Source organism: Chelonia mydas, chromosome 10 (assembly GCF_015237465.2).
Source record: "Chelonia mydas isolate rCheMyd1 chromosome 10, rCheMyd1.pri.v2, whole genome shotgun sequence".
Taxonomy (NCBI): Eukaryota; Metazoa; Chordata; order Testudines; family Cheloniidae; genus Chelonia; species Chelonia mydas.
The window spans coordinates 4,911,598-4,937,815 of record NC_051250.2 but is presented as its reverse complement, the minus strand read 5'-3'; the positions used below and the strand labels follow the sequence as shown (position 1 = coordinate 4,937,815).

General features: G+C 47.9%; 2 protein-coding genes across 9 annotated transcripts in view; one reads left to right on the top strand and one right to left on the bottom strand.

Annotated features, from left to right (window-relative positions):
• The window catches only part of CHTF18 (chromosome transmission fidelity factor 18), a 45,055-nt gene extending 31,586 nt beyond the window's left edge, over positions 1-13,469 (bottom strand). For 2 of the 6 annotated variants that reach the window (XR_006284157.1, XR_006284158.1), the window contains exons 1-15: positions 13,092-13,287; positions 11,896-12,171; positions 11,142-11,286; positions 10,176-10,374; positions 9,936-10,025; positions 8,450-8,502; positions 6,502-6,646; positions 5,555-5,767; positions 4,342-4,439; positions 4,112-4,235; positions 3,044-3,189; positions 1,460-1,553; positions 1,275-1,373; positions 729-859; positions 140-308 (exon numbers count right to left, since the gene is read on the bottom strand). Coding sequence is in view for 3 of the 6 variants with exons in the window: in XM_037909900.2 (XP_037765828.1) it covers positions 140-308; positions 729-859; positions 1,275-1,373; positions 1,460-1,553; positions 3,044-3,189; positions 4,112-4,235; positions 4,342-4,439; positions 5,555-5,767; positions 6,502-6,646; positions 8,450-8,502; positions 9,936-10,025; positions 10,176-10,374; positions 11,142-11,286; positions 11,896-12,171; positions 13,092-13,176 (2,067 nt within the window). In the remaining 3 variants the exon portion in view is untranslated. Of the gene's footprint in view, positions 1-139; positions 309-728; positions 860-1,274; positions 1,374-1,459; positions 1,554-3,043; positions 3,190-4,111; positions 4,236-4,341; positions 4,440-5,554; positions 5,768-6,501; positions 6,647-8,449; positions 8,503-9,935; positions 10,026-10,175; positions 10,375-11,141; positions 11,287-11,895; positions 12,172-13,091 lie in introns of all 6 variants that reach the window. The other 4 variants (XR_005226948.2, XM_037909900.2, XM_037909899.2 and 1 more) reach the window with 4 other exon arrangements.
• On the top strand, positions 13,296-24,230 carry RPUSD1 (RNA pseudouridine synthase domain containing 1). Of its 3 annotated transcripts, none has more exons than XM_027821073.3 (7): positions 13,318-13,437; positions 14,676-14,850; positions 15,131-15,372; positions 16,384-16,507; positions 18,878-18,980; positions 19,103-19,204; positions 19,685-24,230. In XM_027821073.3, the coding sequence occupies exons 3-7, from the start codon at positions 15,191-15,193 to the stop codon at positions 20,083-20,085; spliced, it is 912 nt and encodes a 303-aa protein (XP_027676874.2). In that variant the 5' UTR covers positions 13,318-13,437; positions 14,676-14,850; positions 15,131-15,190; the 3' UTR covers positions 20,086-24,230. The 3 variants fall into 3 exon arrangements, with proteins under 3 accessions (XP_027676875.2, XP_027676874.2, XP_043379373.1); XM_043523438.1 differs by having other exon boundaries at positions 13,408-13,467; XM_027821074.3 differs by lacking the exon at positions 14,676-14,850 and having other exon boundaries at positions 13,296-13,437.
• Positions 24,231-26,218: the final 1,988 nt, after the last annotated feature.

Here is a 26,218-nt window from a genome sequence, read left to right as displayed (position 1 = left end):
ACTAAAACTGAGAGACCTGCCTGGTGTGATGCCAGCTGTAGCTTGTGTTAGCCAGATCTCTGCCTCATAACCTGAGTGGAAAACACCTTGGGGGGGTTGGGGGCAACAGCACCAGGCTTTCCTGCTGAAACTGCTGTACCTGAGTGAGCTTCTCTTGCTCCCCAGAAGAGGTGGCGAGATGCAGGATGTGATGGAACCTTTGGGTGGATGCATTAAGACCAGCTCTTCCCCCCGACATGTTTAACAGGTCAGCATCACCTCCCAGGAAGATCTGATTTGGCAAGGAAGGGTCCATTCCAATCCTCTGTCTGGGGAGAGAGAAAGGAGGGAGCATGGGTGAATAATAAACCCCATCTCCCCTGAAGAAAGGGTGGTGTGGTCCAAAGATAGAGATTAGCAGAGTACACTCAGGCTGTTTAGAATGGCTTTAGCATTGCCCTCCATCCAAGTTACAACCAACACTGGAGATGGCACAAGAGAACACAAGAATACAAGGTACCCAAGAGCTGCTTAAATGAAGCCCTCCATGCTGCAGGATACGAATTATGGCCTATGCACTGTAATGGAGATTTCAGATTTCTCCATTGCAAGCAAATGCACATAGCTACTCGTTTCTGTAGCCATCGTGGTACCTGAATCCCCCTCCTCCGCCATACTGAACAAATGAGAGTCCGTTTCCTATGCTACCCTGCTCTCTCCATGGTGGAGACATAACCAGCACTCTTTACCTCTGAACCTTTGGAAGCTGGAAGATCTCCTGCCAGATGGAGAAGAGCCCCTTGTTCTGGTCCTTCAAGCCAATCTTCATTGTCTGCACCATCCTCATGCTGAGCTCTTTCTTGCCTCGGCCATGAAGGAACTGGAGAAACAACCAAGAAATCTGATTATAGCCAATGCGATGAAGAATGTGAGGGAGGGTTGCTGCTGAAGAGGAAGGAAATTAGGGGGAAGGCAGAAAGAGGCTTTCAGTGGCATTTGACCATTCATCCTTCCACGCTTGTGCTGATAAAAATGGGAGTTAATGGCACCCGAATCTGACTTTACATACTCTGTCGATAGGGTGATGCTAAGTTGGGATCCCAGAAAAGGGGGAGATCTGCTTAACAGGAGAGCTTAAAGAAATTGAGTAGAGCAGACTGCATGGACATTTCAAGGGCCCAGTGATGGGATACAGAGCTTTTCCTCTAAACTGCCAGCTGGAATCCAGCCCCGTGTCAAGAGCCACAGAGTCTATACCACCCACAGGCCTGTGGGAAGTGGCAGCTGCGCTGTACCTGCAAGGTGTTTATACATGAGCGGATGTCATTCTCGGTCTTCTCACACAGCACCGTGAGCGCCCCTGTATCCGCCTTCATGCCCTGCTTGACGGCAATCTACAGAAAAGGGAGTTAGTGCGTTAGCTCCCATATGACACAGAGAAATAATCCCGGGCAGAAAGGCGCTTCGGGTGTACACTGACCTCGTATAGTCTCTGCACCAGCCGGGAGGGTGCAGTCTGAGGAAAATTTAAGAGGAAAGCTTGCTGTCTCAGCTGCCTCAGAGAGGGGACATACCTGCCAAAGGGAAACACAGAGGCCTTTAAGGATAACCCTTACAGAGGAGGAAAACCAAGCAAAATAATGGGCCTCTAGCTACAGCCCAGGCCTAACTCCTCTCTTCAGTGGAAGTTTGGTCCATAAGGGGCTCAGGCCGCTCTATTGCAGACCCTAGCGTACGTTTACACATACTGGGTTAAAAGGGTCCTGGGTAGCTGAGGGTTTGTAACGCACACGAACAGATGACTTTGTGATTTAAGAAAGGCTAGTAAGAATGAGTTTTAAAAGGTGCCTTCTCTGGGGAAGTTTGATAACAAGTCACTAAGTTGGCTTGGGAATGCTATGGTGGGCAGATGCTGCTCAAAGGGCGTGCTGGGACCAGAAATGTGCCAGCCTCTCTCCCGAACAGAGCTACAATTGTAATTTAGCTGGAGGAGAAAGAAACAGTTGAATGATTAGAGAGAGAAAGAAGGGGGGGAAAACTGCTTTCACATAATGAATCAGTGTCTTCACCAGAGGTCCCCAAAGTGTGGGGCGCGTCCCGCAAGGGGGGCACAGAGGAACATAGAATCATAAACTATCAAGGTTGGAAGGGACCTCAAGAGGTCATCTAGTCCAAAGCCCTCCTCAAAGCAGGACCAATCCCCAGTTTTTGCCCCAGATCCCTAAATGGCCCCCTCAAGGATTGAACTCACAACCCTGGGTTTAGCAGGACAATGCTCAAACCACTGAGCTATCCCTCCCCGCAGGGGTGTGTGGCAGGGCCTGGGCCAGCCCCCATGGGGGTGGGGAGGGAGCGCCACCCAGCCCCCAGCTCTGCTCCAGTCCTGCCCTCAGCTGCGTCCCCCAGCTCCAGTGCCTGGCGCCATCCCCAACCTCAGTGTGGCTCCGTTCCTGGCTTGGGGCCGAGGCTGGGGTAAGGCCAGGAGCAGAGCCACACCTGGCCAAGGGCCCGACTGCCGGCCCCCACCGCAGCCCAGCTGCGGCTCCACTCCTGTTCCTGCCCACCTAGAGTGACCAGACAGCAAGTGTGAAAAATCGGGCCGGGGGCTGAGGGTAATAGACACCTATATAAGAAAATACCCTGAATATCAGGAGAGTCCCTATAAAATCAGGACATCTGGTCAGCCTACACCCACCCACAGGTGCAACCCCAGCTTCGGCCCCCTTACCCCTGTCCACCCACCAGCCCCTTCCAGATGTGGCCCCATTCCCAGCCCAGCAGGGGTGCGTGGACAAGGGTAAGGGGTAGGGGGGCACCCTCCAAAAAGTTTGGATACCACTGGTCTTCACATTCATACCACACAAACCACGTACTCAGTGTGGTTTGCAGAGAAGGAAGCAAAGCATTCAGAAGTAAAACGAAACACCGCCATTCTTTATTCTAGACCAGCCTTCCGCAAGGCATGGAGCAGCCAGCAACCCCAGCTGGTTGGTTCTGGTTTTATGCCTGATCCTATCTTCAATTTCCTGACCCAGAGTGAAAGGCCCAAATGAAAGATACTAACTGGTCATTGCAAATGCAGATGATTGGCCTTAATAAGATGCCGCCTTCCCTTCTCCTTTTTCTGCCCCCTGCTCCACCAGGGTTAGCTGCCGGCTCAGTCTCCGTGTCCTTACGGTTGATGATGCTTAGCAGCACATTAATAGAAGCCTTGAAAATTGGGTGCGGGAAAGAAGGGAAAAAAGAGTGAATGTTAGTTATTGAGGGATACAGGAAAGAGTTAATACAACTGAGCGAATTCCTAGCGATGGGGGAAAGGTGGGGGGTGGGTCAGCATGCTCGACCCCAGTGCTGCTGGGTGGGGCACTGCTCAGCTGGATCTCTCTTCCGCAGGGTCTTCTGCCCAAGATCAAGCACAGAACTGATGTTAGCATGAAATCTGTCCCTTACTGGGGGACTCTATGCTGGCCTCGCTAGGGGGCGGGCGCCGCGATCCAATCTCTGAGCTCTAGGTCCTGTATGTATCCTCTCCCCAAGACACCCAAGTGTACCGAATGGTTTTTTTTTGGAAGGCAGCCGACCAGCACACAGCCCAGTTAAAGGCTTCACCCCATTCTACAACTGAACTCTATCCCTCCCATTTCCGACTTGCTTAGAACCCTCTCGAACTCTTCCGCATTACACGCGGCACGCATTGCAGCCATGAGTCGCCACCCCGAGGAGCCAGGCTTTGACATCTCATTGGTCCTAGCCAAGGGAGAAGCCAGGCTAAGTTCTTCTCTCTCAAAAAGTTACTGACCAGTCTGGACTTGCAAAGGAGAGCGATGGTGACGAAACACACCTGCAGAAAACCACTAAGGGTCAGATTTTTAAAGTATTAAAGTGTCTAGTGAGTTTTCCCAAAAGCCTCTAGCCAGTAACTCCCACAGATTTCAGTGGGTGCCAAGCAAGTAGGTGTTTTTGAAAATGTCACTGCGTGCCTAGATACCTTTCAAAATCTGGCTCTAAGAGTCTCGGTCATTTTCCTGCTCCCCCAATACAGAAGAACAAGTGACGAGGAAACGGTAGGATCTCCCCAGCTATGAAACCCAAGGTTGGGCCCCCCCGCCCCGTCCCAAGTCACAGGGCTTACAGTTGGCGCACCGTCTATCTCATCAATGATCAGGCAGTTTGGCTTCTCACTGGCCCCCAGCACAGACTTCATTTGAGTAGCAGCGTCAATCCGCGTTTTGAATATGTCCGGGCTGCGGTCATCACTGAAACAAAAGCCGTTTGGAGACATTTATATTCTCTTGAGTTTATTCAGCCTTGAAGATATCCTGCCAGGATGGACTGGAAGGCCAGGCAGGAGAACCGACTCACCTGGCGTTCATTTCAACTGCATTGTATCCTGCTTGCTTGGCAATAACGTGGGCCAGCGTGGTCTTCCCCAAACCCGGTGGGCCACACAGCAGCGCCACCTACAGCAGAGAGTGGGAATGCAGAGCAATGCACACCGTGTGCCCAGCACAGGAGACCGTCGCTCGATACCAAACAAGGTCTATGTTGCAAAGGGTCAAAGCTCTATAGCCTGAAAACTGCTCTGTCTTTAAAGCTGCCCCATCTTCTACCTCGCAAGGCTCCAGGAACTTCTTGGCATTCAGATCCTATGGTGCTTTATACAGCAACACTAGCCCAGTATCCTGATCAAATCCCAGTTTGGGTCATTGTAACCTTGCCTATTTAATTCCTGCCATTTCAATGAAATTCTTCTTCACTTCCTGTCCTAAATGATCCTGTGGTACTGCTATTAAACAACAGTCTCTGTCCACCGTAGCGGTGGCTGCACTGATTGCTATAGCTATGTATTTTACATACCTAAGTCTGGCCAAGTTATAAATGCAAATGAAAACAGTTCACTTATTCAAAGCGATGGTAGAATCCATTAATGGAACACATAAGGCAACCTTAACTATAGGCATCAGTGCCAGCAATATGTATGATGGTATATTTAAGTTTGTAGAGTGCTTTGGGATCCCTTCAGGGTGACACATTCTGCATAAGTGGTTAAGATCCCAGCAATGTATTTACTTAAAACAATCTTTGCCATAACCTTAATTTGTATCCCTTAATTTGCTGTTTAATCCAGCAGAGGAGATGTATGCAGTGCTATTCTGCTGTTGAGTATCTATTTTTGTTTTCCCTTCAAAATCCATTTATGGGACAGAGCTAAGCTGACCAAATCATAAGTCGAGTGTATGATTTCATCCTCCTATGATGTATTTGTGCAGCGCTGCCCTCTGCTGGAAGGAATTGTGCCTGCTTAAGGGTATGTAATGTCACCTCTAGTGGAGGGGATTTTCAGAAGACAAGATTGAACTACAGGACAAGCACAAGTATGCGCCGACCTGCAGCTGCCTGTGCTTGGAACAGTCTCCTTTCACCCCAGCCACTATCCCACTTTTTAAACTTGCAAAATGCAAGCGCAAGCAGAAGTTGACAGGAAAACCCCAAGAATTCACTTAAAGTCTAAAAAGTAAATCCAAATTTCTCAGGGTTGTGCTGGAAGAGGAGGGGCCAAGCTGCTAATATGCACCTTGTATTTGGGTCTCTTGTGGTGATCCAGCTCAGCCTCCAGAATCTCTTCTGTGAATTGTGCCTTACTTCTCCATTTGTTCTGCTGCTCCTTGGGCTGTTTGAATGGAGGGCGGGCGTCAACACTCGGCTTGGCTTTCTTCACGGGTTTTTCCTTCCCGAAGACCAGCACGTCCCACAGCTTCAGCCATTTCAGAAGGCAGCGATTTGTGTACTGAATGACAGAGGAGGAAAGGGGGAAGGATAAATAAGCAAAGGAGCTTGAAGGATCTGCCTGAGCAGAAAATGAGAAACAGACGAGTGCAAGAGAGCCTCCCATGTACAGAGCGAGAAAGTATCCTCCTCTGTAGCTTAAAAAGCTACTGTTTATGGACCGCAAAGGTCTCGGTTGGGAGGTTCTTTTCCGTGTGCACACATGAAACAACCAATGAGTTGAGCAGATCAGACTCGAGCCTTCAGGAGGCAGTAGGGATTTCTCCCCACCCCAACCTCAGCCCCTCAATTGTGTGTCCCAATACATGGATATAATTAACTAAATCAGGCATTTGACATTTTAATCTTCTTGAATGGAAGATGCCATTTGGGTTTAGAGGTAGTAGCACCATCTAGCGGGCCCAGCACTGGATTAGGAATCAGGAGACCTGTGTTGTACGTGCAACTCTGCCATTGGCCTGCTGGGTGACCTAGGCACGTCCCTGCCCACCTCTCTGCCTGTTTTCCCTCCCACCCTTTGTCTTGCTTGGCCATTTAAATGTTAGGTTGTTTGGGGCAGGGACCATCTCTCACTGTATGTATGAGCAGCACCCAGCACAATGGGGCCCTGATCTCAGCTGGGGTTTCCAGGAGCTGCGATAACACAAACAACAATAATTTGGCACCAGAAACCCCCAGGATTAAAGAACTATCATAAAAAAACCCCGTCAGGTCTACTTTATATAGAGATCTTACATCATCACTGAGCAGCTCCGTGTAGTGTCTAGGAGTGAATCTGTCGACCCACAGGCAGTGCAGCGCAGATTCCTCCTCATCGTCAGCACCATCCGTTTCCTCGTTAGGCTCCGGGGTCTCATTTCCAGCCTCTCCAAGGAGGGGACTGCAAGGAACAAGGCAGAGATTAAAAACCTCAGAGCACAAAGTGCCCACCCATGAGAGCCTGTACTAGAGTCAAAGGAAAGATCAGACAATAGTCATCATCTATAAATATAAACACTAGCCTAGGTTCAAAACATCCAACACCAAAAGGACAGAAGGGATCCTAAATCCAGCTAACTTAATCCAGTTAGAGAAATCCACCTGAGCAGTTAGTTCTCCCTTCACCGCATTTCTCTAACTGCCCCAGGTCATGGGCTACATGCTAGCCCACTCAGCAACTTCTACCTATTCAGTGTTGAGGTTTTTCAAAAGATCACAGACTGCACTGGATAAATAGAGGTGATGGGGCTTGGGTATTTTTTAGGGCTGTCAATTAATTGCAGTTAACTCACACAATTAACTCAAAAAAATTAATTGCGATTAATAGCCGTTTTAATCGCACTGTTAAACAATAGAATACCAATTGAAACTTATTAAATATTTTTATGTTTTTCTCCTTTTTCATATATATTGTATTCTGTGTTGTAACTGAAATCAAAGTGTATAATATTTTTGACTATAAATATTTGCACTGTTAAAATGAGAAACAAAGGAAATAGTATTTTTCAATTCACCTCACACAAGTGCTGTAGTGCAATCTCTTTGTCGTGAAAGTGCAACTTACAAATGTAGATTTTTTTTTGTTACATAACTGCACTCAAAAACAAAACAATGTAAAACTTCAGAGCCTACAAGTCCACTCAGTCCTACTTCTTGTTCAGCCAATCGCTAAGACAAACAAGTTTGTCTACAGTTACAGGAGATAATGCTGCCCTCTTCTTATTTACAATGTCACCAGAAAGTGAGAACAGGCGTTTGCATGGCACTTTTGTAGCACGGGTTTCCAGCAGTGGTCACACCAGCGCCAAGTACAGAGGTAAAATAACCTCTCGACTTGTCCTGGAGATTCCCCTGCTGATGCATCCCAGAATCACATTAGCTCTTTTGGTCACAGTATCACACTGGGAGCTCATGTTCAGCTGATTCTCCACCCCCACCCCCAAATTATTTTCAGAGTCACTGCTGCCCTGGATACAGTCCCCAATCCCATAGGTATGGCCTACGTTCTTTGTTCCTAGATGGATTCACGTACATACAGCCATACTAAAACGCATATTGTGTGCATGCACCCAGCTTACCAAGCGATCCAGATCGCTCTGAATCAATGACCTGCCTTCTTCATTGTTTACCACTCCCCCAATTTTTGTGTCATCTGCAGTTATCGGTGATGATTTTATGTTTCCTTCCAGGTCATTGACAAAAATCTTGATTAGCATACAGCCAAGAATACATGCCTGCTGGACCCTACTGGAAACATTATTACAGTAACACCTGGAGGCCTCATCTGAGATCAGGGTCCCACTGCGCTAGCTACTGTACATATATGTAGTAAGAGACCATCCCTGCCTCAGAGAGCTCACAGTCTATATAGACATGAGAGGCAAACAGCAAGCGAAAAAGGATGATCATGCTACAGATGGGGAACTAAGGCATGGTGTGATTAAGTGACTTGCCCAAGGAAATCTGCGGCAGAGCTGGAAATTGTACCCAGATCTCCCGAGTTCCAGTTCATGTCTTGGACCACAAGGCCATTCTTCGACCTAAAGAAACCCTCTGGAGCAGGCTCCAATGAGCAGGAAGCGTCAGTGGCTGAGTCCCAAGAGAAGCCTCATCGTGGTGACGGAAGCGGCACCAGAGAGCGACGTGCGAGAACCCTGGCAGTAGATGCTAGAAGGACAGAAGGAGAATTGCCAAAATGACCCACCTGTTTAATATTTCGGTCAGCCGCTGCGATGCCTCCAAAACCCGCCTCCGACGCTTAAAAACAAACAGGGGTGCGATGGGGGTCAGAAATGCTCTAATACATGGCTGGTGACTTAGCAGGGATTTCATAACTAATGCTCTTTGCCTCGCAGGGTGGCAAGGAGGTTATGCTGTGATGACTATTTTGCTTTAGTCCAAGAATTAAAATCCATATATTAAAATACGTCACTTCCCCGGTGGGCATTCTCCAGACCTGGCTGTTCAGGGACATGATGTTTGAGGCCACATTTTTGAAAGGTCTCCGTCTGTGCTTGCAATAAAACAATCTGCGTGCGTCTGGTGGGTCCTTTGGTGCAAGTATGAATGAGGCTGAGCACTCAAACACTGCATGCTCCTCAAGAAGGCCATCTGGCCAATTCTGAAGAACCAGGTTTTCCGATCTACCATATACAAAAAAAGCTAGTCTACAGAGTGCTACCCTCTCCTAGCTCATTTTGATCTCAGTGTTCTATCCACACAAGAAAGAAAAATGAATCATGTAAATTTGTTGTTGGATATAATCTATATGGTCCCTCTGGGGTCGGTACATTCACATCCTGAGGGTGTTTACACTGAAGCAGGACCACCTGTTACAATCTGGTCAATTGTCTTGGTAGCTGAAACAGCCAAGAGCTTTTCTGACACTGAGGTGAAAGTGACCAACGAAACCTTGGATCACCAGTGATGGACACAGACTGGCCATCCAGCCAGACCGTCTTAAAGACCTAGCTAGAGATCAGTTTGCATGGCGCTCGTTCTGCAAGGAGACTACATTCCTTAAGGATCTGCTTTTTGATGGTAATCTATACGGAGCCACGCCTGGAAACCAAACATTTCATATGGGAAAGGAGGGAGAAGGGTTAGTCCAACAGAACAGACTCAAAGGGAAGCGGGGGAAGCCATTTCACACATTCTTTGAGTCCTGTTAAGTGGGCAAAGCACTTAAGAACATAATACAGGGAATAAATTTACTAGGGGTGACATTTTCCAAAGCATGTAAGCGACTACATCCCATTTTGAAAAGCGACTTAGGAATTTAGGAGACTAATTCTCCTTGAAAGCCAATAGGACTTTGGCTCTAAGTCACTTACGTTCGTCTGGAAATGTTACCACAGTCTTTTTCCATCTCTAAGTTTTACCATCAAACGGGAAGCAAGCAGCAGATCAGAAAAATACACCTGCTGGCGATACTTTAGAACATCCGGAACCTTGATTTTCAGGTGTGTCTGCTAATTCTGGGTACCCAGCTTGACACACTGATAGCTTAATTCTTTCATAGGTTCCACAAACTACAGTCAGAACTGCAGGAGCTTAAGCTGTATGGAAACTAAAGATCGAGGCACCCAGAATTAACAAACACTTGAAGATTCAGGTCGTTGATGCCTGACCCTAGAAATATCAATTGCTAGCTGAGAGAAAGAGCTAGAAATAGGAATTGGGTACCATACCTCTTCAAACACTTGCTCCTTTAGGTAGGAAAAAGGAACCCCCAGTAAATGAAGTGGTCTTTGTGCGTTCCAGCCCAGAGAGTTGGGGAGCTGTAAAGATCAGAGACTGCACTAGTATTTACAAAGCACAGGTTCATATTTCACCCTTAGCAAGAGACTCTAGAGTTACTCAGCTTCCATCACTGCATTGGAGGCCACAGAACAACCTAACCAACCCAGTCTCCAGTTGCCAGATCTTACCTTCACTCCAATTCTGGAGTGATCTTCCTTCAGAACCATGAAGACTCTGGTGCCATCAGTGGATGTCACATTGACATAGTCCTCCAGGATGGGCGGGCGCTTGAGAACCCGTTTCGGGTCCTTTTCAGGGGGTGGCGTCACGTGCAGCGGAATCATGTCGCTCAATACCATGCTATCCGGGCTCAGGAACTTTGGACTCCTTTAAGACAGGGACACAAGAGAAAGTGCCCATGAAATCACATTCCCAGCAGGCTAAACTCAATGTACCAAAACTTACTTCAGAACCAAAACGTTCAAATCTAATACGCCCCAAATCAGATTTCATGGGCCTTTCTAAGTCACCAGAAAATGGCAACAAATACAAGCAGGAAAACACTGTGCAAACTTCCACCCAACAAAGCTCGGTCATCCGCACAAAGCCTGTCATGCAGCATTCCCAGCTATTCTACCCCTGGGCGCCCTCCACACGGCTCTGCCAACGTACCTACATGCTGGTCTTCAGCAATTTGTAGTCTCGTCACCCGCACAGCTTCTGTCCTGATATTACAGTCCCCTCCATACACCACTCTACCGACCCTCAACCTTGACTCCCCGCATATCCTGTTAGTCCAGTCCTGCTCTTCCCGCCCTGTCAAAGCCCCTGAACCTGACCTCAAGCTCCTGCCAGGCCCAAGCAAGGCACTCAAATGTCACTGCAATGAGTATGGTATGAAAGTTTAGATAGCGAGGGGTCTCTCTGGAGCAGAAACCGCCTGCGCTGTTGTGTGAAGTGGAAACAAAAAGGGACTAGGATAAAGCCACCCAACTCGTTTTCCCTTGTAACCTAAATGGACATCTGACCCCAAGCTTCCAAAGACCTTTAGTTTACTGCACAAGTTTAGCTCCAAGATTTAAAATTACTGACTGCCAATGGCCTTCCTCACAACAGTGACAAAATAACGAGAAAGGGATCCAAATCCTGTTAACCTGGCACTCTGCAGTTTGGAGCAGTCCCCCGGGGAAGGAGGCGGGGTAATGTCGTCCTGGGGGAAATCAGGAGAGGCCAATTTGTCCTCCGCACCAAAATTCAGCTTCTTAACGGCTTCAAGTCTTCGTCGCTTTGGCTTAGGAGCTGTTAGACACAAAGGGAAGCGGGGGAGGGAATGCCGATCAAAGCAGGGTATTTACAGAAAGCTAATACAACTCCTTTCATCCAAAGATCTCAATGCACTTTATAAGCATTCGTGAACGGCGCTTCACATCCCCTTGTATCCCCTTTTAACAGATGGGCAACTGATGGCACAGTAAGGCAAACTGACTTGCCCAAAGAGTCAACAACAGAGACAAGAACGGACACCGGAAGCCCAAGTTTCCAAGACCGTCCTGCCAAGACACACACACAAACGTTTCCCGAATTAGAAAGATCCCGTAAAGTAAATTTTTCAGCGCAAGGCTACACGGTTCTGGCCTGCTCAGGGCCCACCTTTGAGACACCCTGGGAAATGAACTTCAGGTGCCTCAAAGAGGAACGTGGGCTTGGGAGACGGGTGGGAGGCGTCCGCTTTACCCTCTAGGTAAGAGCAAACATGGCAAGCTGGCCAATCCAGCGTCATGCCAATAGCCTGAGCTGCAAAGGGGATCAGCCGCTACGAAGGGCATTTAGGTGGAGGCAAAGGGAAGCACAAAAGGGCCTTGGCCTACAGGTATATAAAGCTAATCAAAGAGCATTTCCAAATCGTACTGAGCACAGCAGGAGGCTGGCGAGGGGGCAAGCTCTCCGAACACTCCTCCTCCTCGGATTCATGCAGAATATGCTCGACATGCCGCTTCCTTGGGTTAGCCTCCCCAGCGCTCTCCGCGGCATTTGTCTGGTGTTGAGAGTCCTTTTCCTGGCCTGGCTTGCAATTTAGAGCAGCAGAGTCCTTAACCCCATCCCCGGCTGTGATGGCTTCTTCAAACGTCTGCTTTCTGCTCCGGAGCTGGGAGACTTTCGGGGCCGACGGCTGAGATGGGACATCTGAAAGGGATATTTTAAAAAAACGACAGCGATATGAGGTGACCCCTCTGCACGGGGGGGAAGCAGCCATGAATAAGCCTGATTTTAGCAAAGGAGATGCCAAACCAGACTGCAACACCGGCCAGCCAGCAGGCATAGCACTAAACTAGTCCTTTAGCCCAGCTGAGCGTGAACAGGTTTCTTTTAATATCCAGGTGGGTTCCGTCTACATTTGCTAGTCGAGCCAAGTTCCAGGTCAGTCCAGCTACAAGCAAGTTTAGACATGGTTGCTTGCCCCAGGGAGATGGAACCTAAGTATTGGTGATTGTATTAAGAAATGTACCACACACGTTTTTAGCACGTAAAACCCTCAGATAAAATTCACTGTTACTCAAGTTTAAAACCTGCAGGGAGACTAGTCAACATCCAAGACCAACACTATGTACAAGCAAAAAAAAAAAAAAAAAAAAAAAACAAGGAGAACCTGTGGCAGCTTAGGGACTAACAAATTTCTTTGGGCATAAGCTTTCGTGGGCTAAAACCCACTTCACTGTATTCGATAAGGTGGGTTTTAGCCCACGAAAGCTTATGCCCGAAGAAATCTGTTAGTCCCTAAGGTGCCAAAACTACTCCTCGGTTTTTTTGCTGATACAGACTAACACGGCTACCCCTCTGAAACCTGTCACTATGCACAAGGGCATTAGGTAACCGCCCCAGCATGATAAACCCCTTCCTGATGGACTGGCTGATGGACCAAGGCTGAATCTCCTGATAACACTAGGCAGCCCCGGCTTTGCCATCCTGAACTCAGCTCTGCCAGGGACCGGAGGGGGCCCCATCTCTCTCGCCCCGCAGATCTTGCCATGCCAGTGCAAGCATGACTGCAACACGCTACAAACAAACCAGCAGCTGGTTTTGGACACACACGCAGCGCCACCCACCTTCCATCTCTGCCAGCACCTCCAGCTCGTCCGCAAACTGCTGGTCGAACTCATCTTCGATGCCATACAGCTCCGGCTCCTCCATGAGCCCGGCCCCGAGCTCCGCTCCGCTCCCGCAGCCTTGCACCGCCGACCGCCCGGCCTCCTCTTGCAGCTGCAAGCCGGGCTCGCGCGCCTCGCATGCCCTTCCGGGTAACGTTCCATCCCGCCGCCTCGCGAGCCGCTGATTGGCTGCCTCGCGCTTCACGCGCCGCGGCCCGGGCTCGTGCAGCTCCCGGCTGGAAACAATGTAGCCGCGGCGCCTTTCCGCCAGCCCCAGGGCGCAGGGCAGCAGCTGCAGCGGCAGGTCGGTCGCGCTCGGTGCATTTCGGGGGAGGTGCGTTGGATGCAGGTTTTCGCTGCTGGGGGACCCCCCCGGGCCAGCGCAAAAAGGCGGGGGAGGGGTTTGCACGAATTTCCTCCTTTCTCTCCCCTGCAGGGACCCTCGCCCCTTCGCTTTTGCTGGCTTTGCAGCTGGAGCCGCTGTCTCAAGAAGAAGTTGCCCAGGAGGCCCGCTGAGTCCTGGCTGGGGGCGGCAGGAGGACGCACTGACTAGGCTCAGGGCACGTTATCCTTAAATCGGCCTCATCGTACATTAAAATAACCGCCCCTCGCCGGCGCTCGTGGCGTTGGGAGGGTTCAGTGGCAAGAAGCGGTGGATGAAGGGGGTTGTTACCTGTGGGGTACCCACAACGGGATGTGGGTACCAACAGCACCTGGGGCCTGCATCCCTTTTTTTCTCCTGCTGTGCATCATTGGATGCTGACTGCTACCAAAGCAAGCCTCATTTTTGACAGGCGCTGAGACTACCCAGGAGAATATACCGTATAGTGTAGGGGACAATCTTGTATTGTGCCCTGGAGGTGCTGGATGGGGTCGCGGGCAGAATCTTTTCCGTTTTCAGTCATTCAGCCTGAACAGCAGGTGGTTTATTTTGTATCTAAAAATCAGTGGCGGTGAAGGAGCACAATGTGTATTGTGTTCCCGTCACACTGGTTTCTGACATTAAATGCACACTGTCCAATTTAAAACCATCCACTGTTAACAAACCATTCTTTGCCTGTATTACTGACAACACGGATTCAGGTACCAGCAGTTCCTTTCTGTAGTGCAAAGACATCGCCTGAGGTTGTAACGGAAAGGATTTTAAAAATCCAAGTTACCTTTCACTCTTGATGGCTTGTGTTTACATTTTGCATTGCTCACAGCTTGATCAGTGAATGACTTTCACTTTTGTTTTTAGGGCTGCAGTTTTTCAGTTTCAGCCAATGCAGGGATATAAACAGATCGAATATATATATTTCAAAATTGCCTTTTCCCATGGATTATACATTTTTTAATGGCACAGTAACATTTCTCTTGGGTTTTGTAGCTTTGTTTTACACCATCTAAATTTTGGGCCTAGTCTGAGTTGACCGCATCCTTTCAATCATGGCCAGTGCAAAAGCCTGTCTGAAATTCAGCAAGTGCAGTGTATCTGCCCCCCACGTAAATCCCACATCAGATGGGTGCGCTCATTATTACAAATTATTTGTATTGTGGTAGTACCTAGGAGCCCCAGCCATGGACAAGGACCCCGTTGTGTTAGGCGCTATACAACCGCATTGTGACTCCTAAATGTTGCATAGAGAGTAGAAGTGAGAGGGTTCACTGCCCTTTGTACACAGCTGGAAGTGGGGAAACCATGAACATCACCACATCGCTGTACATCCCACAACAGGTGGGTGAACTCACTATTATTAATTACCTGTGTTATGATCGTGCCTCAGTCAGGGTCCCATTGTCATCGTTGCTGTATTAACACAATAAAAGACAGTCCCGGCCCCAAGGAGTCTTTCTATGAGAAGACACATCAAGGGGGTGTGACAAACAATCGAAGAGGGTGGACGAAGGGAGGTGTGGAGCTTTCAACAGCTGGAGTGCGGCAGGGCTTCTGCACCGTGTCACAGAAGTCCAGTGTATGTTTGATGGATTTTGATGCTTTTTGTTTTGTTTTGAAGGATTTTATAAACGAAAGAGCACGCTCCCAAGGTTGAACGCTTACTTCCCTTCAAAGGGCCATGGAGCCGGGCAGCATTGATAACTTGTCCATCCTGTACCAGAGCTCTGACTTCATTGTGGTCAACAAGCACTGGGATGTTCGCATCGACAGCAAGATGTGGTATGAGAAGCTGACCCTGCAGAGCCAGCTGAAGTACCGTTTCCCAGAGCTGGCTGACCCAGACACGTATTATGGCTTCAGGTAAGTGAGCACGGAAGGGCAACGTTCATCTCAGCTCGACAGAGATGTTATCCCAATGCTCTCAATGCACGTCCTCTCCGAGACAGCTGTGATGCTCCAGGAACATGAGCTTGCAAGACTAGGACATAGAGAGCCAGGGATGAAACATTCACAGGCCAGGGCAATCGACTTTAAAATGAGCTGTAACGGGAGCCAAGAAAGCAAGGAGAAGGGGAAAGAGGGAGAAGGTAAAGCTAGAATCACTCCTGAAACCTGGGACCAGCAAAGAGCAGAATCCATCACACACAGACAGTGCTTGGTGGATCTAAATTATCCACTGGACCCCAGATCCTCAGTGGTATTTAGGCACCTAACTCCCACTGAAATCATTAGAAGTTATGCACCTTTGAGGATAAAGGCCTAAGTACTGAGATCCTGACTGCAAACTGCTCCAGGTGGGCTGACTACTGGGCCATTCGGAATCCCTTTCCCTTATCAGTGGAAAGCCTCCATCCTCTGAGCAGCTTGCCCTAGATACTGCGATAATGGGCACTACAGAAAAACCAAACTGAGAATTAAAAGCACTTACAATTAATATAGATAAATAAGGTACAAGACGTCCCATTGAAATGGTGCTCTACCAGCAATGAGGATTATCTGTAACTATTTCAGTAAAAGAAAATTCAAGTTGCCAGTGTCCCTTTAACAATGGGTTGTCTTGAGAGTATGCTGAGCACTTACATAAGGCTTTGCATCTTCAGAGCTGGGCAGATCTGGACTACAAGCTCTTGGTGTGGGCCTGGGCTTGGGCCAAGATCCAGCATGTACTTAGATGTACCCGAGCACCATAGGTTAGCCTTTTAGGGTGGGATTTTCAAAGTAGCCTATGGGAGTTAGGCACCCAAACTCAGTGCCCTGTATTTAAACCATTACACCAGACTCCTGCTGTATGGGTGACAGAGCCAGCTGTGGCTTTTCAGAATCCCGTGGAGGGTGTTTCTGACCCTCCCTTGCACTGTGTATCTCTCCTAGGTTTTGCCACCAGCTAGACTTTTCCACCAGTGGGGCCCTCTGCGTTGCTCTCAATAAAGCGGCTGCCGGTAGCGCGTACAAGTGTTTTAAGGAACGGATGGTGACGAAGGCCTACCTCGCTCTGGTAAGCGTAGCCCGCTCTGTCATGGTCCACGTCCTCTCGGCCACCATTCATTGCATCCTGCCCTTTTAATGGCAGTGTTACTCTCCGAGGCGTATAAACCGGTAGTGTGTCCTCAGCCGTTTTTGGTTAAGGTTGGGATTCCGAAGGCACATCTGGCTCACAGCTGTTCAGCAGCAGCACTGGTGATTAAGAGCTAGAACTAAACCAGAATGTCATATGTCCTGGTGATGAGATTGGAGCTTGCTCACGGAGGAGCCGTCTTAAAACCTGGCCCACACTGAGGATGTAAAATCCAGCATTGCCCAGGAGAGTAGGTGGTTTAGAGGATTTGCACTAGGACATAGATCCTTTCCTCCCTACTCCAACAATTTCAGTCCAGCCCATCTCGGTAGTAACTGCCAAGTCATTATCTTCTGACACTGTGGTCTAACCAGTGGGTCTCAATAAACCACTCCATCAGCAGTCCCCATGGTGGTACTCTGACCAGGCAAGCGAAGGATCGAATGGACTGGAGTCTGATCACTGATAGAAGTGATCTGTACCAGCCGTTGGTGAGACGATATGTTATCCGCACTGGCAATGTGCATGCTGTACCGTTCCTGCATGTGGAGAAGAGCGTCTTCCAGGTCTGTCAATTTGGCACCTTTCACTGGCACCAAATAAGGAAATCCCTGTAGTATTGTGAGGGTCTGGACTTGCTGGTAATTGGCTGAATACTGGGCCTGCCAAAAGAAAACAGATCCAGGAAGCTTTAAAGGTAACCCAGGGGTGAAGGTTTCATGCGTTAGTCAAGGAGTTTGGTAGTTCCATTGTTTCTACCTAGCTTGATTCACCGAACAATAGGTAAACCCTGATTGTACTGTTTGCTTCATATCTGAGGAGATTTAAGTACTTCCCTCCATGGGCAGCTCTACAGTAAAACCTTTGGCATGATTAAATCAGCATGGAAAATCAGTCGGTATAAATATGCCAGTAATCTTTTGATGTACGAGCTGACATAACTCTGCAGAGATCACAATGATTTGGTTTTGAAGCAATCTTGAGTGAAGGCAGCCGCTTTGGGGTGGGAGGAATACGCCAAGATTATTTAATTCCTTAAATACAAGGATTCCTTCATGTTAGTAGCTGAGGATAAACGTGTGTGATTTCCTGTGGTCTTGTGTGTTACTCCCTTTTGAACTTCAGTTTTCATGAAATGTTTCTAATCTCTTTAATAACAACGGCGAGCACAGTTGAAAAAAGATGGTAATTAGTGCTTACATCCTGACTCACCAGAGCATTTAAGCACGTGTTTAACTTAGAATCGATGTGATTTAACCATATGCTTAAAATATGAATAGAGACTAGGGAGCCTGGAGTGAAAGAAATGCCATAGAGAGATCAGCTCCAGTGCACCTGTGTAATAACAGTGTATGCAATGTCACTTTTTCATAGCTGAGCAAGGAAATCCTTTCCCACTATTGGCTGTTGTTAGCCCCAGATGTTTCAGAGACAACTGTTGTGTGAATATAGTTTTGTGCTTATAGATATGAGCTGAGGGGAATCCTCTGCCTAGCAATCTGGCCAAGTTATTAATTCAAAGCCAGTTGCAGACAAACGGTTTATTATCAGTGACATTTGGATGGTGTCTCAGGAGAAAACGAACATGCGTTGAGTAAATGTCACTTGGCATTGCTTCTGAGACAGAATCAATTTGTCCAGCAGAACTGAGGGATGTCAAGCATTTCCTCAGAGAGGCATCTTAGGAAGTACTATTGGTGTGTCTGGAGGTAATTATTGATACCCACTGTTAGTGTTGCAGGTGTTAGGAAGCACCAGAGCAAAAGTCTCTATGATAACCCACCCAAGATTTTATATATATGTGTGTGTGTGTGTGTGTGTGTGTGTGTACGTGGCTATATTATTATTGCTTCCAGAGTGGGTATTCTTTGTGTGAATCACATGTCTGAACTGTATTTTCTGTGTCGTATTAACAGTTGGATGCTGCAGCCATTGACATTTAGAATCGGGTACTCCGGTTCTGATGCTGAAAGTGACAGCACACAGTAGACGCATTGGAGTCCAGTGGGCTCTACAGAGATGCAGTGGTCTGCGTGCGCACTGTCAGTTCCAGGATCGAAACCTTAGATCGTAAGCTCTTTGGTGCTGGGACTTTGCTGCCTTCTGTGAGAGCATGATTTTTTGTGTCAAGTTTCTGTTTTCTTGGGGGAAGAGTTGTGCCCAGAGTTTATGGCTCAGAAGAGGTTTCAATTGTTAAATTGCAATTTATTTCTGGGTTTTGTTTTTTCCAGTGGCCTGGAATTGTTCTGAGCTGAGTTTCAGGGGTTGGTTTGTCCCCTTAACTAACTAACTAACTCTTCTGTGCTGCAGGTCAGGGGCCACGTGAGTGAAAGCAGAATGACGATCCGTTATGCCATAGGGAAGAACACGACAGAGGGCATGACCCACATGATGTGTATTGAAGGGACAGAAGGTAAGCCTGCTCATAGATCAGACCCTGTGTCCTTTCCTTGCACTGTTATCTTGGTGGTTTGTCTCAGGAGACTGGCAGCTGTGATGGATATGGCTGAACTCCTATTTCCCATCTTGTTTTAGGCTGCGAAAATCCAAAGCCTTGCCAGTCAGAGCTAAGCGTCCTCGAGCATGGTTCATACAGTGGTGACCCGGCAACTAAAGTGCTTCTACAACCACTGACGGGTAAGTGCTGGAGGGCTGAGGCAACCCCAGCATGGCACTGTTTCTTATGTTAGAGGGAGCCAGGCCTTAGGGCCTTGACTAGGGTGCAGAGCTGTTTTGCTGACTCACCCTGACAGTGGCGCTGGGTGTGTCTCATCAGCGAAAATATTGAGAGTCTCTCTGAGGCAAGAGAGCTAGAGGGAAGGAGCAGGATGTCCTGCAGGGAGAAACCCCAGTCATCTGGCATTTGCAGTCCTGGGCCTTGTCTCCACTGTTGTGATTTGGTTCTGCACTGTGGACCAGAAGCATTTAGGGGCTAGGATGAGATGAAAGTCAAACTCATTGTCAGTCATGACCTAAATTGGGTCTTGAGCCCAGGTCTCCAAAGGTCAAAGAGTACGATGCATTCTCTCCCAACATCACGGGCATCAAGAGCCAGGGATTGAATGTCAGCGTTTGAACGCTGTGCCCTTTACTCTTTCATTCTTCTGTTGCATTTAGGCCGGACACACCAGCTCCGGGTTCACTGCAGTGCCGCTGGACACCCCATAGTGGGAGACTTCACGTACAGCTTTAAGAAGGACAGTAACCCGTACAGAATGATGCTCCATGCCTCCTACCTGCGGATTCCTACCAGGAAGGAACTGATTGAGGTGAATGCTCCTGACCCCTTTCTGACCTCTCTGGATAGCAACTGGGTCCCTCACCACACTGTGCACCGACTGGACGAGATGCTTCAGGAATTGAAGGACAAGACTATCCGGGTAGAGGAAGAGGAGAGGAACCAGGAAGCATTGCTTCGTAGTGGAGGAGAAGAGATGCCGAGCAAAGCCAAGAGCCTGGAGACGGAGGAAGAACGAGCCCAGTGTGAGCAGTGGTTGGCGGAGTGGGCCTTGGCATGAGATGCTGCTCTTGCTGTGCATTTCAAACCCAATATTCCATTTCTCACTGTGGGACGTGACAGACAATCCCCCCCGCACCCCAGGACCCAACACCACCTCCTCGTCAGCACGTTTTTATGCCGAGCTATCTTAGAATGAATCCTCCAAGGGTTCGTTTCCGGGACTGAGATTTGACTTATTTTAGCATCAAGTAGGATTTTGTTTATTGCGAGTCAAGCTCCACCCCACCACGGGATGCACATTCTCCTTGTTCTGCAACTCAGCTACGGGATTTGAATGGCGTGCACCATACCAGAAATGAGGCAGAAGCCCCAGCGGCCTGCACCTCTGTATTAGCGCTAAACTGCTGGGAGGGGTTCAGCAGAGCTGATCCATTTAGGGCGCTCGTGCAGGGAACGGTGGAGCGCCTTTCAAACCTGTAGTACTAAACCATTGCCAGGATACAATCAATTTATAGGGAATCAGTAATGGAGACGAGAAGGTGTGGACCTTACGCCTTTCTGGGTGGAATCTTTGGATCTGCTTTCGCTTCCCCGTTCCCGCCTACTGATCATGACCACTCACTGAGTCCTGTTAGCTATTGCTGTCTTCCAGTGCAGGGTATGAAGAAGTATCCTGCAGCATTTTGCATTGATCCCACTAAAAGGATGAGAGTCCTGCCAATCGGCCATGTGCTTTGCCAATGTGGGTAAACCCCAGTGAAACAGAGCATCTGGGAGGGTCCTCTCATTGGAGGGTAGGACTCACTACCTTTCCCAAGTCTGCATTTAGACCACTTTTATTCTTAAAAGGTTTTAAATTGATGAATCCTAATGAATTTTAAACTTTCTAAGGAAATTGATACTGAATACAGTCCTTTAACAGTTCTGCAATGCTGTCGGTCTCAGATATTTGTAACATCACACTTCTAGTACACTGGCACCGGTAGCAGATTAAAAATATCCAATGCCCCAAAAAGTTTTCCTACAGGTGGTGAGATTTTATTACATACTTTACTTATATGCTCCTTTTCTAAGAGCCTGCTCTTGCCTGGAGATGCACATGTCACTCCTGCTGTGACTAAAAATTGGCATTCCAGGCAATTCTCAGCAGACGAACACAATCCTAAGTAAATTCATGAGAATCACCTTGTTCTTCTAATGCCTGTGACAGGGTACTGCCTAAAAAGAAAAGGAGGAGTTGTGGCACCTTAGAGACTAACAAATTTATTTGAGCATCAGCTTTTGAGAGCTACAGCTCACTTCATCAGATGCATACTGTAGCTCACGAAAGTTTATGCTCAAATAAATTTGTTAGTCTGTAAGGTGCCACAAGTACTCCTGTTCTTTTTGCAGATACAGACTAACACGGCTGCTACTCTGAAAAGGGTACTGCCTGGCTTTCATCACTAGATGGTGCCTTAGGCAGTCTCAGGTATCACAGACCATTTGTTTAAATTGTCTTAGGACTTCAGCAGTGAGAGTAGAGGAAAAACACACAAAACTAAAGGAATGTTAAGGGGCTGGTGAACACAAACCATAGCAAGGAAGGCTGGGACTCAGGGTCTCTGTTTTGGGAGAGTCAAGAGTTGAAGGGAAGCCTTAACGGAGAATTTCCTTGCTTTGCAAATCTAATTCAAACCTTCAGTGTTGCTGTACTTGCCATTTTTGTGTTTTAATTTTCTCCTTCGGCTTTTAACGGTAGTTTTAAAATAATGGAATAAAACTGTAATGGAATTCTGTGAGACAGTCCATAGATTATTGGGACAATAAACCACAATCACCCATTCAATTCTATTGTGACCTGTGTATCTTAGCTATTTACATAGCACAAGTCACCTTAGTATCTAAGCACTGAGCTGTCACATCAGTGCATGCCTTTCGGGTCCCTTAATCCCCAGTCTATTGTGGATCTGACAGTGCACGCTGTTTCAGTGTTGTTATAGCCGTGCTGATCCTAGGATATTAGAGAGGCAAGGTGGGTGAGGGAATATCTTTTATTGGACCAATTTCTGTTGGTGAAAGAGATGAGCTTTTGAGCTTCTACAGAGCTTTTCTTAAGGTCAGAGTAAAATAGATTCGCTCACCCACCTTGTCTGTTCCCCCAGATGACAAATAGATCTACTGGGAGAGGTGAAAAGAACTTCACCGCTCTCCAGGGGCCATGGAAACATAAATGTTCTGTTGGGTCACTTAAATCATGCTTAGTTTTTGCCCCTCAGAATGGCTCTGGCCACCTATTTCCATGGACGCCATTTGATACATCCTCAGTATTGTCTCAGCTGCCAATGTAATGCACGCAGGCTCGCTTGTTTCCAGCATTGTAGCTGGTATGTTCTCCTTCTGGAGAACATGTAGCTCAGACTGACACACCCATCGGGAGGAGGATTTGTGTCTTAGAGAATTACATCTCATTGCACCAATGGATGCATGTGTGTGCCTGCAGCTTCCAGTAGCCGTATGGAATTGCTATGAAATGGGTCTTTGAGATAACAGTTCATCATCCGAGCTTTTGATGCATTGATAGGAGAATCTTCCTGTTTGGCACTTTATTGCTTGATATTTTGTGTGTGTGTCGTAGAGTTAGGGCCAGTTAATACCTGGTGGGTCATTATTTTTCATGGTTCTTCCCTACGCTATTCCCACTCATATCTGAAGCAGTGATCAGGTGATCAGTGAATGTGAATTGACGCTGAGGGACATTTGTTAGGAGCAAAGCATTCAACAGATTTTAGTAGCTACAGGAAGCAGAGACTCTAGCTTGGTTTGCTTTAGTATCGGACCGTCCCCATTGAGTATCCTAGTTCAGCTGCTGATATTTTGCCAGGCAGGCAGAGGCTCATCCAGTAGAGAACATATCTCTTGCTCCAGAGACTGCTGGAGATTGTGTTAGTCAAAAGATGTGACATGCATCAGTTGGCTGGGACATGATCTTGGGAAGCAATTCACGGAATAGCATTAGCACTGGCTCAGGGCAGTCCTGATTATCAGCATTACTGGCTGGAGGTTACGTATCGCAGCTATGCAGGCTAATGGTAGCTGCCTGTTTGGAGGCAGACAGAATGTTTGTGGAAGTAGAGGACCAGAGATGAGAAGTTCTGTGGACAAAACCTCTAAGACTCTTATCAATAATGGTCCCAGTCTCACCTACCTTTGTCACACATATGCACAGTGATGGGGGAAGCGTAGGAAGTGGAGCCTGTTGGGAAGTAGCCTGATGAGATTCCTTAAACTGTAAGCCAATGATTAGCACCAATATACTGAGTAAGTGACTTCCCTGATCAGTGTGGGAAGGTGAAATTCACTGTGGTGGAGAGATCACACAGAAAGTCCTGGCAACACTTACGTCCTTAACATAGGGCCTTGTGCAGGGCACGTACACTGGGGTGAATTGTACCCCATAAGAGATATAGAAAGTGTCTTCCAGCTGAGATATGCTCAGCATCAATCCTACCAGCTCAGCAGCGGTGTGTGTGATGGGGGCCATTTGGCTCACATTGGAGTGTGACTGCCCGTTGGCCATGAAGATCTCAATTTGTCTTCGCTGTGGTGACCCATAACTCACACTCTCCCCCACGCATACACGCAAAGAGGAAAGTAAGCCATTGTACGGGGAATCTCACTGGTTAGGTGAGCACACCCTAGTGTTTGTTCACCGGTTGACGGGCAAAACTTGTCCCAAATATTTAAAGTCTTGAAAACATTCCATTCAGAACCCTGTGGACCAAATGTTGGTGCAAAGACCACAGCATCCCCTGTTTGTTCTGCACGCCTGGGAGGGTTTAGACTTTATGTATTGCACTTTTATCCAGTGTTGCAGGAATCAGAGATGAATATTTTTTTCCTGAAATTTTATGAATTGTGGATTGAGAAATATATTTTGCAGTAATGCTTTTACACTGCTTCCACCGTTGAACTCCATTGTACAGTGTTTGCTCTCCTTTAGCTCCTCATCTGTGTTTATCATGTGGTAGAGATTTGACGGTTACTTCCCTTGGGTAATTTGCTAGGAGCCCTAGGTCGATCTATTTATATATTTATAATGTGGCATGGGTAGTTTTGGTGGGAGTGTTTTGTGACATTTTGTAAACCTTGGGATAATCCTTGTTGTTTATTGTTAATGCATTTGTGGACATTCCTGTAATAAACCACTAAGTGTGCACCGTGCTTGTACCAATGGCCTGTTCAATTCACACAACCAGGGTGTTGCATGAAAAGGATGCTGCCATATTAAAAAAATAAATAGCCAGTGTCCTTAGCCCCTTAAATTAAGGCAAAGCTTTCTGCACTGCTCCTCCCGGTATCCTGACGAGGAATTATCGCCATTCCACAAATGCTACTAGACAAGTTTCCTTTTCTTTGGTAAAGGAACAGACTCCATGGAACACCAAGGAGGGCCCAGTGAGTAGGTTCAATTCCATGCTCCCCCGCTGGTTGCCTGTGTGAACTTGGGGCGAGTACGTTGTCGCTCTGTGGCTCAGTTCCCCACCTGAGTAATAGTAGCAGTACTATCCTTCCTTACAGGGGAGTTGTGAGGATGCATTCATTACAATGGGGAGGCCTCCAGTGATGAGGGTCAGGTAAGGACCGTAGGGAGATAAACCATTCCCTCCATGGTAATCTTGGAGGGAAATGTAAGAATGAAGCATAGTTTAAAGGGGTGCTTTGTTCATTGCAGCCCGGTTACTGTCTCCATAATCTTCCCTAGTTACTCTCTTACCAGTATTCATGGCCTAAATCTGACCCTCCTCCCACATCCCCTCCACACACACACTAGCTGAAACCAGATACGCCCATATCATGTACACAGAGCGAGACTTTTGACCGTCTTTGTGATTTGCCTAACCCGGTCGCCCAGACTCAGGCCAGCGACAGGCAGGGAAGTAACATGCTCTCCCCGACCTGCCCTTGAGCTTCATGGGTTCTTTGGAGGTGGAGCTGGAGGGTGAATCTAGACCAACAAACTTCATGTTCTCCTTGTTCAGACACGAGCTCGGATGAGTCACCGTGCATCTAGGATGCTACTTCCATGCGTCAGAGCAGAGAGTCGGCCCCTTGCTCTGAGTGAGGGAGCAGCAGGAATGTCCTCGCTCTCTGTACACCACCCCCATTGCATTGCATCGCCCAGGCCTCTCCTAACACTCAGAATGCCCGAAATGTGACCTCAGCAATCTGAGCCCAACCTTGTTGTCCTCCTTGCAACAGCAGGTCCCTCCTAGTTCTCCAGCCCTCTCCATCCAGGAGCTTGGCCTGCATTCGCTTGAACCAATCAATAACTGGTTTGGCTTTGAAATTTCCAGACTGCGTTTGATCCTGTCTACACTGAGCAGCCGAAGCATGTTCAAACCAAGGTTCCCTCGAGTGGTTTAGAAGCTGGTTTTGATGCTAGTGGAGATACAATAGTAAGTGACAGGAGATTCTCACACACACACACACTGCGCAAGTCCTTGATTAAACCCCATGCAACCGGCTGCAGGGCTGTGTTCAGCCTAGCGACTGTGGAAGGCAGAGCAATTGTTTGCCATAACAAGGAAGGCCAGACAAGCGAGGAGAGGCTTTAAGGAGGAATGAGCACATACTGGCCAGGCTGGAATTTCTTGACTCTCCCATCTGCTCACACTAACCCGGCAAACCTGCTATGGAAAACACAGGCTTTAGTTTAGATCAGTCACTCAAGGGAAATCCCACCAGCTGCTGGTGCTAAGCTTTTGAAGGCCCTCCTGGTCAGCAGCAACTGGAGCGCGGAAGATGGACAAAGGGACTTCACCATTAAAGAGCTTTTAGTAAATTGCGATGAGAAAAAGCCAGACAAGGCACTCAGGGAGGTGAAAAATGGCCCTAAGCATTTAACGAGAAGATCCCAGTGCATTGCTTTCCCACCCCCTCACCAGATGGGAAGCGCTGGGTGCAAAGATGCCAGCTGTGATTTTTGGTTTCTTTGATGGATTTATATTGTACCTCATGCTCACAATACTGTTCAGATTCTTAATGCCTAGAGCCCTGCAAATCTGTGGATATCTGTGGACCATGTTCGTGGATCGTGGACGAATTTAGGTTCAAATTTACACGCAGGGCTCTATTAATGCCCCCCAGTCACTAGATGATGATCGAATCTCCCATCCGCATCTGCCTTTAAAAAACTGTTCTTTTTTTTA

Coding starts and splice junctions, on each gene's coding strand:
- RPUSD1 (XM_027821074.3), top strand. CDS start 15,191: ATGGAGCCGGGCAGCATTGATAACTTGTCCATCCTGTACCAGAGCTCT. Junction 16,508..18,877: donor CGAAGGCCTACCTCGCTCTG/GTAAGCGTAGCC, acceptor TCTGTGCTGCAG/GTCAGGGGCCACGTGAGTGA. Junction 19,205..19,684: donor GCTTCTACAACCACTGACGG/GTAAGTGCTGGA, acceptor TGTTGCATTTAG/GCCGGACACACCAGCTCCGG.